General features: G+C 37.9%; 1 protein-coding gene across 4 annotated transcripts in view; it reads left to right on the top strand.

Annotated features, from left to right (window-relative positions):
* Positions 1–12,546, top strand: part of twin (CCR4-NOT transcription complex subunit 6-like twin) — a 226,233-nt gene that overhangs the window by 189,303 nt on the left and 24,384 nt on the right. For all 4 annotated transcript variants that reach the window (XM_083142075.1, XM_083142076.1, XM_083142077.1 and 1 more), the window contains exons 5-7: positions 6,508–6,576; positions 9,612–9,769; positions 12,003–12,157. In XM_083142075.1, coding sequence (XP_082998201.1) covers positions 6,508–6,576; positions 9,612–9,769; positions 12,003–12,157 — 382 coding nt within the window. The remainder of the gene's footprint in view (positions 1–6,507; positions 6,577–9,611; positions 9,770–12,002; positions 12,158–12,546) is intronic.

The raw sequence follows: 12,546 nt of genomic DNA, 5'->3' as shown, positions 1-12,546 counted from the left end.
CTTGTTTGTCGGGTAATCTGCCCCATTCGTCCAACAAAACGCGCTTGAGGAATTTTTTATTGATACTGTGGTGTTTCTGAATTCTTTCTTCGAAAATACGCCAGACATTCTCGATAGGATTAATGTCTTGCGATTGGGGAGCGTGGGGTTGTAAAATACCCAGAGCTTGGTGTTGAGGGCTGAATGTTTCGGATCATTGTCCTGAGTGAGGGTGTAGTCACCAGTAAGCCCCATAATGTTCACTGAGTTGGGTAGGTGCACCTTCAAAATGTTGATGTAACGTGTGTGGTACATTGTACCATTAATGAAACACAAATCCCCAACACCATTGGCACTCATACAGCCCCACACCATTACCCATCCCTCACCGTATTATGTTGTAACTGTGAGATTTTCCTCATCTAGTTCACAGTTCTTTTATCGCGACGCCATCAAGTGCCCATGTGATGCCCATTTGTTATTCTTTCTTGTAATGTTATTAAATTGTAATGAAATTTGAGCCTGTGGGCATCAGATTGTGTGGCGATAGAAGAACTGTGAACTAGATGAGGAAAATTCAATTACAACAAAATACGGTGAGGGATGGGTAATGGTTTGGGGCTGTATGAGTGCCAATGGTGTTGGGGATTTGTGTTCCATTAATGGTACAATGGACCACACACGTTACATCAACATTTTGAAGGTGCACCTACCCAACTCAGTGAATATTATGGGGCTTACTGGTAACTACACCCTCACCCAGGACAATGAACCGAAACATTCAGCCCTCAACACCAAGCTCTGGGTATTGTACAACCCCACGCTGGATGCAAGTAGCTCCCCAATCGCAAGACATTAATCCTATCGAGAATGTCTGGCGTATTTTCGAAGAAAGAATCCAGAAACACCACAGTATCAACAAATATTACCTCAAGCGCGTTTTGTTGGACGTATGGGGCAGATTACCCAACAAACCAGAGATACCTTCGTGAAATCAGTCCCACAACGGTTCCAGGAAGTCATCAAGAGGAAAGGGGGTCCAAGCAGGTATTAAGGATGTCACATACACCTAATATTTTATGCCGCAAGTATTACAGTTGAATACTTCTTTGAGCTCCAATTATGCTTCTTGTCTTTGTTTTTCTGTACTCGTTCTATCAAGTACTAACTCATACTCAATAGTATGCACAAAAACTTCTGTGCACATGTACTTCTATCTTCGTTCCTTTTCTGCTTGTTGTAGATGTTTCCATGGGAGGCCTCTGGTGAGTTGAATACTTTTTTTTAAGTCACTGTACACTGAAGAGAGGTTTCAGCGTAGGCCATTGGAGTCTTCATGTTCCGGCTACAGGAATAAAGCTTCAGGGAACATAACAAGATTGAGGGCACAAAGTGACTGATGCCTCGTTTTTGTAATGGCACCTGCCGTACCTAACAAGCAGCTTAGGGGCTTCACTCGTGCTGCGCAAAAGGCAACGCGCATCATCTGTCTGGCGTGACGTAGAAAACTCCTCCCACTCGGTGCGCACAAGAGTTCTGGGCATGCCACTGCGCAGCTTTCTCGTGAAAACAAGTGTTATCTGCAAGTAATCTTGGCTCGTTTCAAAGGGTTTCATCTAAACCTGAGTAAAGATGCGGATCTTCTGACCGATTAAAAATTAAAGATAGCCAAGCAATTAAAAATTTACCAGTAGACCTACATAAAATCGAGTTGCATTAAAATTTAGCATATTCAATTCTGCCTTAATCTATGCATCGAGTATGCTTCTATTTTTGATTGTCGTGAGAACCACAAAAAAAGCCGATTTTTTAGTTTTGTAAACGATCGATCTCTTTGAAATTCTATAAATAATAAACGGGTGGTCCGATCGTGATGAAATTTTAATACGGTGCAGGCAGGTTTGAAACACAGTTCTTAATTTTCGGATTTTTAAAATTCGTAAAAAAAAAAAAAAGGAACGTTCTTATCGATTTTGTGAAACAACTTTTTCTTAGTATTGGGTAGTCCTACAAATACGATCTTGGTATTGTTTTGGTTTTGTTTGCATCTGCTTTTAAAATCCATTATCATTGTCAAAGATAAAGATGTACATTGAACGTGGCAACACCGCGCGCACTGACTCGCAGGTTCCACGGTTCAAGGGACATCGCTGTGTGTATTTCGACACCAAAAAGTGCATCATTTATTCACGTTAATGTGTTATTGGAATTAACATTTGGTGTCAGTTGACACGTCTTTGGTTCTGTGTGTACTCTTCTGGTTATGTTCTAATTGCTACTGGCTTTTCTCGACTAGATTCTGTGGAACAGCCAATAAGAGCTAAGTTTGGCCATGTGAAGTTAATCTGTGAGTTTGCAATGTTGAATTTTTGTCTGTGGTTTCCGAATGTTGGCTGTTTTTGCTAGTTTCTCGATAAAAAGAAGTAGAGAGATGATTTGCAGTGCATTCGTGTTTAGTTCATTAATATTTAGGTATTTATGCAAAGCGATGAGATGTCTACGTGACAAATATGATTAACTAAAAATAAAAATCCTTACTAAATGTTTTATTTTTTTAATCTTGCGAATCTCATGTATGAATATGCATACCCGAGTTCATAAAAGAGCTTGTTCGGCACGCATTGATTGCCATATTTTTTTCGAGCCAATTTCTAGTCCACACTTTTCTCTTTTAATTTTTAATAAAAGCACAAAGCAGTAATTCTCCTACAACATTCTTCAAATTGCTCGTACATCTTTACAGATTGTCTGCTCTGCGCAATGTCTTATGGGAACAAAAGTCTACCGACAAGTATCGTGCGAGGTGAAAACTAGCAAATGGGTAGCCAGTCCAGCGCCAACTAGGGCATTCCTACTGGAATCTAGTTCCGTGTGATCCGGGCTTAAGTTAAAGCAACCAACGTATCGACTAGTTCGCAGCTACAACTTATTTTTTCCCCCTCTGTTCCGGTTGTGGACAAGTTGCGATTCCTTCCAATCTGTGTTCCGGCCTAGTTTCACCAGCTTTCCACCCATCCTGTGTGGATGGAAGTGTCCCAGTGGAACGCCTCGTGTGCAAGTGGAATTGTCGATGAGCGCACGCGAGAAATGATGGATTAAAAACATCCCACCAGGTTCTAACGCGGCCTGTGATTAGAGCATGGGATCGAGTCGCCATATATAGCGTTGCTTGGTCCTACCAGATCCGACAACTGGGTTTCGGGGCCATGGAGTACCTGGTGCCGTAGCGATCGTAGCCTCGGGCGAACAAGTCCTCCGTGTTCGGTGAAAGAAACTGCAGGATTCCTTGAAGGTGAGATCTTCAGAATTCCGCATCGTGACAAGAACATAATTGCGTTTTTTTGCACTGCAGGAGGAAAAAAACAACAACTGGATTTGTGCTTGTTTTAGCCCTTTTTCGAGATGTCTTTATTTGGAACAATAAGCCTCTGTTTACCTCCTTGGACGATGTGAAAGGTCTCATTGTCATAATCATTTTAAAGCTTATAAATTAGGCTACATCTTTTTATTACACAATTTCGTAACTAACTCTCTGGCCTTCTTAAACCCGAAGGTTTATGCAGCAACACAAGCCTTCAATCTGGCCCTATCCTGGGCAAGATCAATCCAATCTTTTCCATCCTTTACCGATTTCCTTTACGTCCATCTCAATGTTATCACTCCATCTTCGTTGTGGCCTTCCTACGGGTCTCGTACCATCAGGTTTCCCGACAAGAATCCTGTAAACTCTTCTTTCCTCTTCCATTCGTGCCACATAACCTGCCCCCCCCCCCCCCCTAAGTCTAGATTAAAAACATAATCTACGTAGAAATTTGAGCGGAAAATGTCAGGACTCGAACCTGGTCCCCCTTTTAATACCGGCTATTTTTTTATTCGGAGCGGTTGGGATTGTAGAAGTGGATATCACACAGCTGCTTTCGTCAGGGGCGGGATAAATTATAAAATATTTTGCAATTACTTTTTCGCCTTGGTTTTAAAAGTTGTTCCAAGACAAGAATGGTAATTGGAGGTCATTGTAAGGAGAGTTTGCTTGTACCACTTTGATTATTGTCGAGTTCTTTACTGCTTTCCGTGGCGGAGTGGTTAGCACAGCGCGCTTCGACGCCAGAGATCCCGGGTTCGAATCCCGACCCCGGCATGGGTGTTATTTGTGATTGACCTTTAATCACTCATCCTCATCTTCGCGATTAGACAAAAGTGACAGAAAATCTAAGTAAAATAAATCAACCAATCATTTACCGCTTTCCATGCTCTGCACCAACATTGAAAGATCTGAGTCACTTTAGCGACGATATTGGGAAAGCAAGCACGAATCTTAGCTTCATAAGAAAAAAGAAGACTGCACGTTTTTCACCAACTTCTCTTTCGATCCTGAAATTGTCGCACACCGTTGCAAGTCTTTGGAATGAGAATATGCGGCGCTTTGTGGTTTTGCCGAAACATGTGCTGGCACAAATTTAAGACTGAAACGTCAACTCGTATCACGTCGAAATATTGATGCATTTGGTGCGTCGTGCTGTTTGTCATTCTGCACACGAAATGGGTCGCTAACCTTGCTGGGGGAAATCGAGGTTGGAAAGCTCTGTCGTCTGCTCTTGTGTAACAGCTGCCGGTTCATTGAGCGATAGCGCGACAAAACACGAATTTGTTTCCCACTTAGGCATGCCCACGGTGAGGGGACAAGGAGGCCAATTGCCTCCCTAATATTTTCATTTATAAATAAAACTTATTGTCGTTAATATTTTTTTCTCTAGGCATTTTCAATTCGATGAAAGTTCAAAGAAACGAGGGCCCACCACCGTGGCGGAGTGGTTATCGCAACGCGCTACGACGCCAATGGTCCTGGTGGTGTTGCCCACGAGACGAGCCTGTCTCGTCTCGAATGAAGCGAAAATTAACAATGATGAAGTTATGGTTGGCAACTCTGCTAACGTATTACTGGTCGTTAGAGTCTGATTTAAAAAAAAAAACAAAAAAAAAACAGCTACTATCTTAATAGGAAACGTCAGTGGCGTGCCTAGCGGTGTTGGTTCGGTTCATAACCCACTTTAGGTAAGTGTTCCTAAAAAAAGAACGTCAAAGCTAGGAAAAGATGGCAAAATGTGGACCGACTACCAAAAAAGTGTATGTAAACCCTCTCTTTCGAAACTAGATACATTGGCATCCTGTTTTATGACATTTTAACTGTGGAATAAGTTTGTTTTATTATTTTTCTACAACACATTTCTAAAAACACTAAGTTGCTGACCAAGGCAGTTTATTAAGATAAAAACACTTAACGGGTAACGTTTCAACCCTGTATTATTGTCTTCGTCTTCCTCAGACGAAGAACTAAACTAAAAATCGTGTTTTTAGTTTAGTTCTTAGCAACTTAGTGTTTTTAATATGGAAACAAGGCTTAATTATATAACACATTTCTAAGTAAGAAATATACATGAATAACAGGAAAATTTGGTGCTGTGCATAAATATTATTTTTGTTACTAATTAGTTGGTTTTTGAAATTGCCTTCTGTCATCTGTGTATTGAATTAATAAAGAAATCCGAAAACAAACCGTTCTTACACAAAAAAGTTGTTAGAATGCAATATGATGTAAGATTTATATGTATGGGTAAATAAGTGATTTTTCTGTTTGTTTTGTTTTGCTTTCAAACAGAGCTATGCATTTTTTAAAAGAATAGAGAGAGTTCTAATTTGTGAATGCATGATCATCATCAGGAGTAGAAAAATCTAAAAAATAATAATTCAGCAGCCTAGTTTTTTTGTTCTTTTCTTCTTCTTCTTTTTGCAAATTCAAGTTAAGACAAGCATGAATCCAACCAAGATAAAGTTAAAGAATTTTGAAATGTGATCTTAGAACATCTAATTTATTAATTAATGCGAGATTGGATTAAAAGTAATTAATTATTGTGCCGGAGTGGCCTTCCTAAAGAACTCTATATGCATAGCTCTTCTCATAACAGTATAAATAACTATATATTCTAACATATGGGCTATTCTGACATGTTGCTAGCAAAAGTAAAAAAAAATATAATGTCATGATTTAATAATACAAGTGATACAGAAAATGCATAAGCAACAAAAACATATACTGCACTCATCATTAAAAGGAAGGGAAATATTTTTTTAGAACTGAATTTGAAAATTCAGGCACGAGGTGAAAAGTTTCAGGCACCATCTATTTGTGTACCCCTGACCATCATGAGTCTCACTTTATCACACAAGCCTCAACCAACCCACTGCCTTTCGCAACAGTGTATTATGTATGCTAAGAGACCTAAACCTAACGACAAATGCATTTAGCCTAACAATGAATGCATTTCGCCAGACAGAAAGTGAAGGCAGAGAAGTTGGTTTGCGACAAGTTGAGACCAGATCATCATTGCATCAACCATGTGGGCTAAAAAGAGTTGCAACAGATTTCTGGTTTCTTTACTGCATAACTGCATACAACATGACAGTAACATGTTAAGCAAACTTTAATACTGAATAGTTGTTGCATTGAACCCTTTCTCTTCTCTTTTGCAGTAACAGCATCTCATCCACCACAGCGTCCATGGATTCCTCTTACTCGTCCTAATAAATCAAGGCCTGCTTGTAAGTTTCTTTCTTTATTGTTATAATACTTATCATGATCAGAAAGTTAAGCTCAATATAGATGCTAGACTTATGCTTGAATCACACGAAGCTAGATAACCTGCTAGATTTTCCAGTTGGACATGGACTAGTTGTGTGGTACTTGCTGACCTGCTAGTTTTCGCCTCACACCATACTTGTTGGTACATTTGTTTCCACAAGGCATTGCACAGGGCAGACACGCTAAGAAGATAGGTGATCGGCTTGAGAAAGAATGTGTAGCTAGAACTTGGTTCGAAAGAAAATATGGTAGTCAAGGTGTACACAACATGTTTTTAATGAACTCGGGTGTGTATTCATACATGAGATTTGCAGGATTCATTCGGGCCTCCCCGATGGTGTAGTGGTAACGTCATCACCTTGCAATTAAGGGGTCCCGGGTTCGATACCCGTTGGAGGCACATAGTTGTTCGGATCCCACTTCAAACTGTAGGTCCAGTTCCAATTAGCCTTTCTGTGCATAAAGTGGACTTAAAGCAAAAATTCATTATTCATTCAATTCAGGATTCATTCATTAAAACATATTTTGTTCAACTTAATATGCCAAACATTTAATACAGTGGATATAATAAAGATTGTCATTATTGGCTAATCACATCTGCCATGTACAAATCTCATTACTATGGATAAATTCCTAAATATTAATAAACATGAATGCACCTCATTTCTGTTATTTTTTCATTGATCAGCAAACAAAAAAAAAGTATACACAACCAACACTTGGAAACCACAGATCAAAACCACTACCAGTTTTCCTCGCGAAAATCATAAATTATCTTCACATGACGAAACATTTGCTCTGATTGGGTTGTTGCCACAGCATCTAGCAGAGAAAGCCAGTTGCAATTAGAACATGGTCTAGTCGCCAAAACCAGTCTAGCAACTAGCCTGGCAGCATCATTTCCAGCCAGCTAGCCAGTCCAGCACCAACTAGGGACTTCAAGTAGGAAATCCAGTTCCGTGTGATTCGACATTTAAAATTCAACAATATTTATATTGTATGTTGGTATTTGCAGTAAAGGAACTATGAAAAGTTTCCATTGAATTACCAGACATTATACTCAAAATAAGCAATTGTGTTCTAAGATGTGCATATAAAACAGAGTTATTGTCACTGTACTATTTAGAAAACAATTCTAAATTGCTGAAAATAGAATTAACATTTGAGTCGGTCAGTACGGTTCGAAAAAGAAAAAAAAATGAATGCTCAAGTAACTGCTCATAATTTACTCTACTGTTTATTTACTGTGTATGTAGCTTCTTGAATATGTATGTATGTATATACCAGTGTCAGAAATAAGGAAAACATCAAAGTTGGGTTAAGAGGAACTGAAGGACTTTCCCTTTTTAAATGGCGGGATTTTTTTAAGTTGGTGATATTAACCTAACAATATGCCCAAAACCGATGAAGATTGTTTAATTGTTTATTCCTAATAACAATTGCATAAAATGTGCCGTGTTTTTGTGCATAGTTTATTTGTTCCATTATTACAGATTTAGTTATTTATTTTATTTTTTTATCAGTTACATTGTCAGTAACTTTACATATCCAATGTTTCTATAAATACCATGTAAATTATTGCAAATGTGTGCATGTTCTTAGTTTTGTAGCCAATCTCCATGTAGGACCATGTGCTACAATGACAGGAGTCCTGGGTTCGAATCCTGGCCTAGGCATGAGTGTTCTTTTGTCAGTTTCATCACATCATCACTCATCCTCATCTTTGCAATTAGCCAGAAGTGGTAGAAATGCAAGGTGAAATAGACCAAATCAATCAAATCATCTTATGTGCAGTTTCTTTTCTAAAAAAGTGAAAGTATTGCATTCACCTGGTCACGTATATTAATTATTCACATTCTTCAGGAAACATGTGAAACTTTATATTGGATTAATAGAATATTGGGAAAACACTCAAACGCTGACGAATGCAAAATTTATTGTATAAAAATACTGAAAATGTAATGTTTCCACCATGGGCGTACCTTGGGGCCTAATTTTGAGGGGGCAGAATCAAACTTGGGCCTACTCTTTAGGTGTTGAATCAGACTTGAGGTCTAATTTTGAGGAGGCAGAATCAAACTTACAGTCTAATTTCGAGGGGTGCCAAATCAGACTTGGGCCTAAATTTTGAGGGGAAGAATCAAATCTGGGGTTTTACTTTGGGGGGGAAGAAGATCGAAAAGTTTTCCATCTCATAAAAATAGCATCCAGGATCGTTTGCTAAATAACTGTGACGTTAGCAAAATCACAAATTTTACTCTTTATTACTTTGCTCCCCTAACGTCTCTAAATTTTAATAAACCTGAAAATAAGGGGGGGCAAGTGCCCCCGCCAAGTTAAGCCTATGGTTTCCACCCTCTAACAAGAGTCTTCTTCAGAAAAAGATTCACATCTGTTAGAGGGTCGAAACGTTATGTTTTTAGTGGTCAACATTTTAGTGTTTCATTAAACATGGAAACAAGGCTTAACAGTGTTACCATAGAATATTAGTTATGAGTACGCTTTATATCGGTACTTTATGTCTTATCAACAAACCTTTTATCTCGGTTCAACCTTAATTTTTGTAGTTGCAGTAATATGTTTCAAGGAAGTTTTGTGAAACTAACATTACTTGCACATGGAATCTGAATCCATATATTGTACAAATACTTAAAAATCTTTTATGAATAATAAAATAAGAGGACTAATGAGTTTATTGATTTAGTTTATTTAAGTTCACTTTTCGGCCACTGTTGGCTAGTTGTGAAGATGGGAATGAGTGATGAGATTGATGAATGGACACTCACAGACACCCATGCCCAAGCAGGCAATAGAATCTGGGACTGTTGATTGTGAAATCATGAGTCCCAACACTCAAGGTGCAAATTTGTAAGAGAATTTTAAGAAGAGGGAATTTTCCCTACAACCTTTGTTCAAACACTGGTATATACATACAAATGACACATATATTTATGCAGCAATTTTTACCAGCGCGTGTGCCATGTGTTTTTTCCAGGTATATTTACTGTGATGTGCTACAATGTGTTATGTGATAAGTATGCCACACGACAAATGTATGGCTATTGTCCCAGCTGGGCTTTGGCATGGGAGTACAGGAAAAAGGGTATTCTGGATGAAATTAGGCATTATTCGGCTGACATCATTAGTTTGCAGGTAAGGAAGCTGTTCTGAAACATATTAATATAGCACGTTACATGTGATGGCAGCTGCCGTCTTGCTCAGACTAATCCTGTAAGAGTATCAGATCATGTGATCAGGGCCATTAAGCACAAATTCTATTTTTAAAATATAATAAATGTGTTGTTTCAACAATGTTGCCTTTTCTCTTGGTAGATGTTTAAATATGTTGTAAAAAAGCTAGGGCTGGGCATATACCACCTTGCACCGACACAGATTCCCACTGATACGGATACGTGAAAATTACAATAATTAAAATTCGTTCAAAATATTCATCAATATTGGTGTGTAAATATTCTTCTCCAATTATGTGCATGAATTTACCAAGAAATTTGCTTTAGAATATTCTAGAATTACGTAATGTTAAAATAGATGTTATGTAATCAAAATAAAGTTTTTCGTGCAAAATTAAAAGAAAGTTTGAATTTTGCATAATTTCTAGGATAATTTAACTCTGCGAAAATGTCATGCTGCATTTTTGCGGACCCTGTGAAAAGCCAACCTGCCAGAAAAGTATCTGCTAGTATCGGTATATGAATTCCAACCGATACTTTATGATACCGATACATTGGCATCGGTATCAGCTCAGCCCTAAAAGAAGCACAGCAAAATTATAATGTACTTTCTTCTGTCTTTATATTGCATGTAATTTGACAGCATGAATCTGGGAGCATGTGTACAAAATATGAGAACACCAACTATTTTACTATTCAGGGCGTATTTTACTTGAACTGTCTTCCTAAATTGCATAGTGGTAACTTCATTGCCTTGTAATCAAGGGGTCCTAAGGTTAGTACCATGTGAAGGCACATTGCATAGTAGGCCTGGTCCCAATTAACCTATCTGGGCATGAAGTGGACTTAAAACAAGCTTTGCTACTTTTATTTGACCTGATTTATGTTAATTCTGATTGCATGTGCAATGCTTTATATTTTCAAAAGAAAAAGTAATTTTGTATTAATTTGTGTTGAAATCTATACAACTCCAAACTACAATCGAAAATGGTATGATAGAGTTAACAAACCTACTAAGATTTCAGATCAAAGCTACAAGTGACATGCAACACGTGTCACTTGGGAATGAACCAGTCAACGGCAACGTTTCACACTGTAGCGGTATGACAGGCTGCACAAGCTAGGATGACCAACTCTCCCATATATTTCCGGGATCTCCCATATTAGAGATTTTTTTTATCCTCCCATATTTTTCATTAACAACAAAGATCGCAAAACTTCAAGTCATTCCAAGTTTGAAGAGCCAAATAATACTTCAAGTCAACTGCAAGACATTACACTTTTAACCTTTGGCGGGCAGAAGTGACATCATATCTTGCAGTAGTACATTGATGCTTAGTTCTGCAGCAGCAATGGACAAATACATAAGGGTTAGGACTAAGAAACATGGAAATTTGTAACTTTGTATTCTCTATTTTGATCTGTATATTATGTGAAATGTAAAATAATTCTTCAGTTTGATATCATGCAATTGCCTAAATATTTACTGGAGTGATGCCATGCTGCTAAAAATTCGCAAAATTTCTCGCAACTAAGTCTTCCATAAATTCAATGCTGAAAGTTGGAAATCTCCCATAAATTCAATGCTGAAAGTTGGAAATCTCCCATAAATTCAATGCTGAAAGTTGGAAATCTCCCATAAATTCAATGCTGAAAGTTTGAAATCTCCCATAAATTCAGTGCTGAAAGTTGGAAATCTCCCATAAATTCAATGCTGAAAGTTGGAAATCTCTCCCTTAAATTCATGGCCAAAAGTTGCTCATCTTGGCACAAGCCTGCGTTCATCTGGTGAAATCCTCAAGTGACACATGTTTCATGCCACTTCGGTGTGAAATATCCGTAAGTGTTACTTTAGCATATATACATGTGAACTTTCCTTATACAGAAATAAAGTAGAAAAACAACAAATAACACATCTTTTATTGTACTCTAAAGAAAAAATGGACAAATCAAATTAATAGTACCATGTGCATGATACAAATTCCAAGCTTGAAATATATTCTAAAAATAAACTAAATTGCTTTAGCATTTAAGTTTTGATTTCCATGTTATTGCAGTTCACACATTAGTAATAATTTCATATTGGACTGTACCTAATTTCAAATTTTCATTACATTTGGAAATATACTGTATGCTGAGCTCTTATCTGTCATGTGAGGTTACTTACAAAAGTTCCGAATTTTCTTGGTGACTAGGAAGTGGAAACAGATCAGTTTTACAACTTCTTCCTTCCGGAGTTGAAAAGAGATGGCTACGAAGGAATATTCTCTCCAAAGTCCAGGGCAAAAACAATGACGGAAAGTGAGAGAAAGTATGTCGATGGCTGTGCAATATTTTACAGGATAGCGAAGTGAGTAAAGCTAAAATTTAGTTTCTTTTTTTCTGCAGTGATCCAGTTGGTAGGGCATTTGACTGCCACGCAGTTAACTTGGGTTCTATTCCCAGAGTGAGAGATCTAAAGTGGGATTTTTTTTTAGCAATTTCCCTGCATGGAGCAACCCAGCCTTACCTAGAGGAGGAGGCAGGGGATAAAGCAGTGACGTATTCTCCCATATTATCTAGTGTACTGCCGGTAAAGAAACGTTTTTCATGTATGAAGAAATTGCCCCAAAATTTGAAGTTGCCAGACTTAAGTCTTTCTTTTATTTACTTGCATACCTGCATTGTTGCTTTATGTCTATTATATCTAATTAATATATAATAAATAAAGGGTGACTCAAAGAACTGGAAATTTTGACA

This window comes from Lepisma saccharinum, chromosome 20, assembly GCF_977018435.1.
Source record: "Lepisma saccharinum chromosome 20, izLepSacc3.1, whole genome shotgun sequence".
NCBI lineage: Eukaryota > Metazoa > Arthropoda > Insecta > Zygentoma > Lepismatidae > Lepisma > Lepisma saccharinum.
This window is presented reverse-complemented; position numbering and strand designations above follow the sequence as displayed.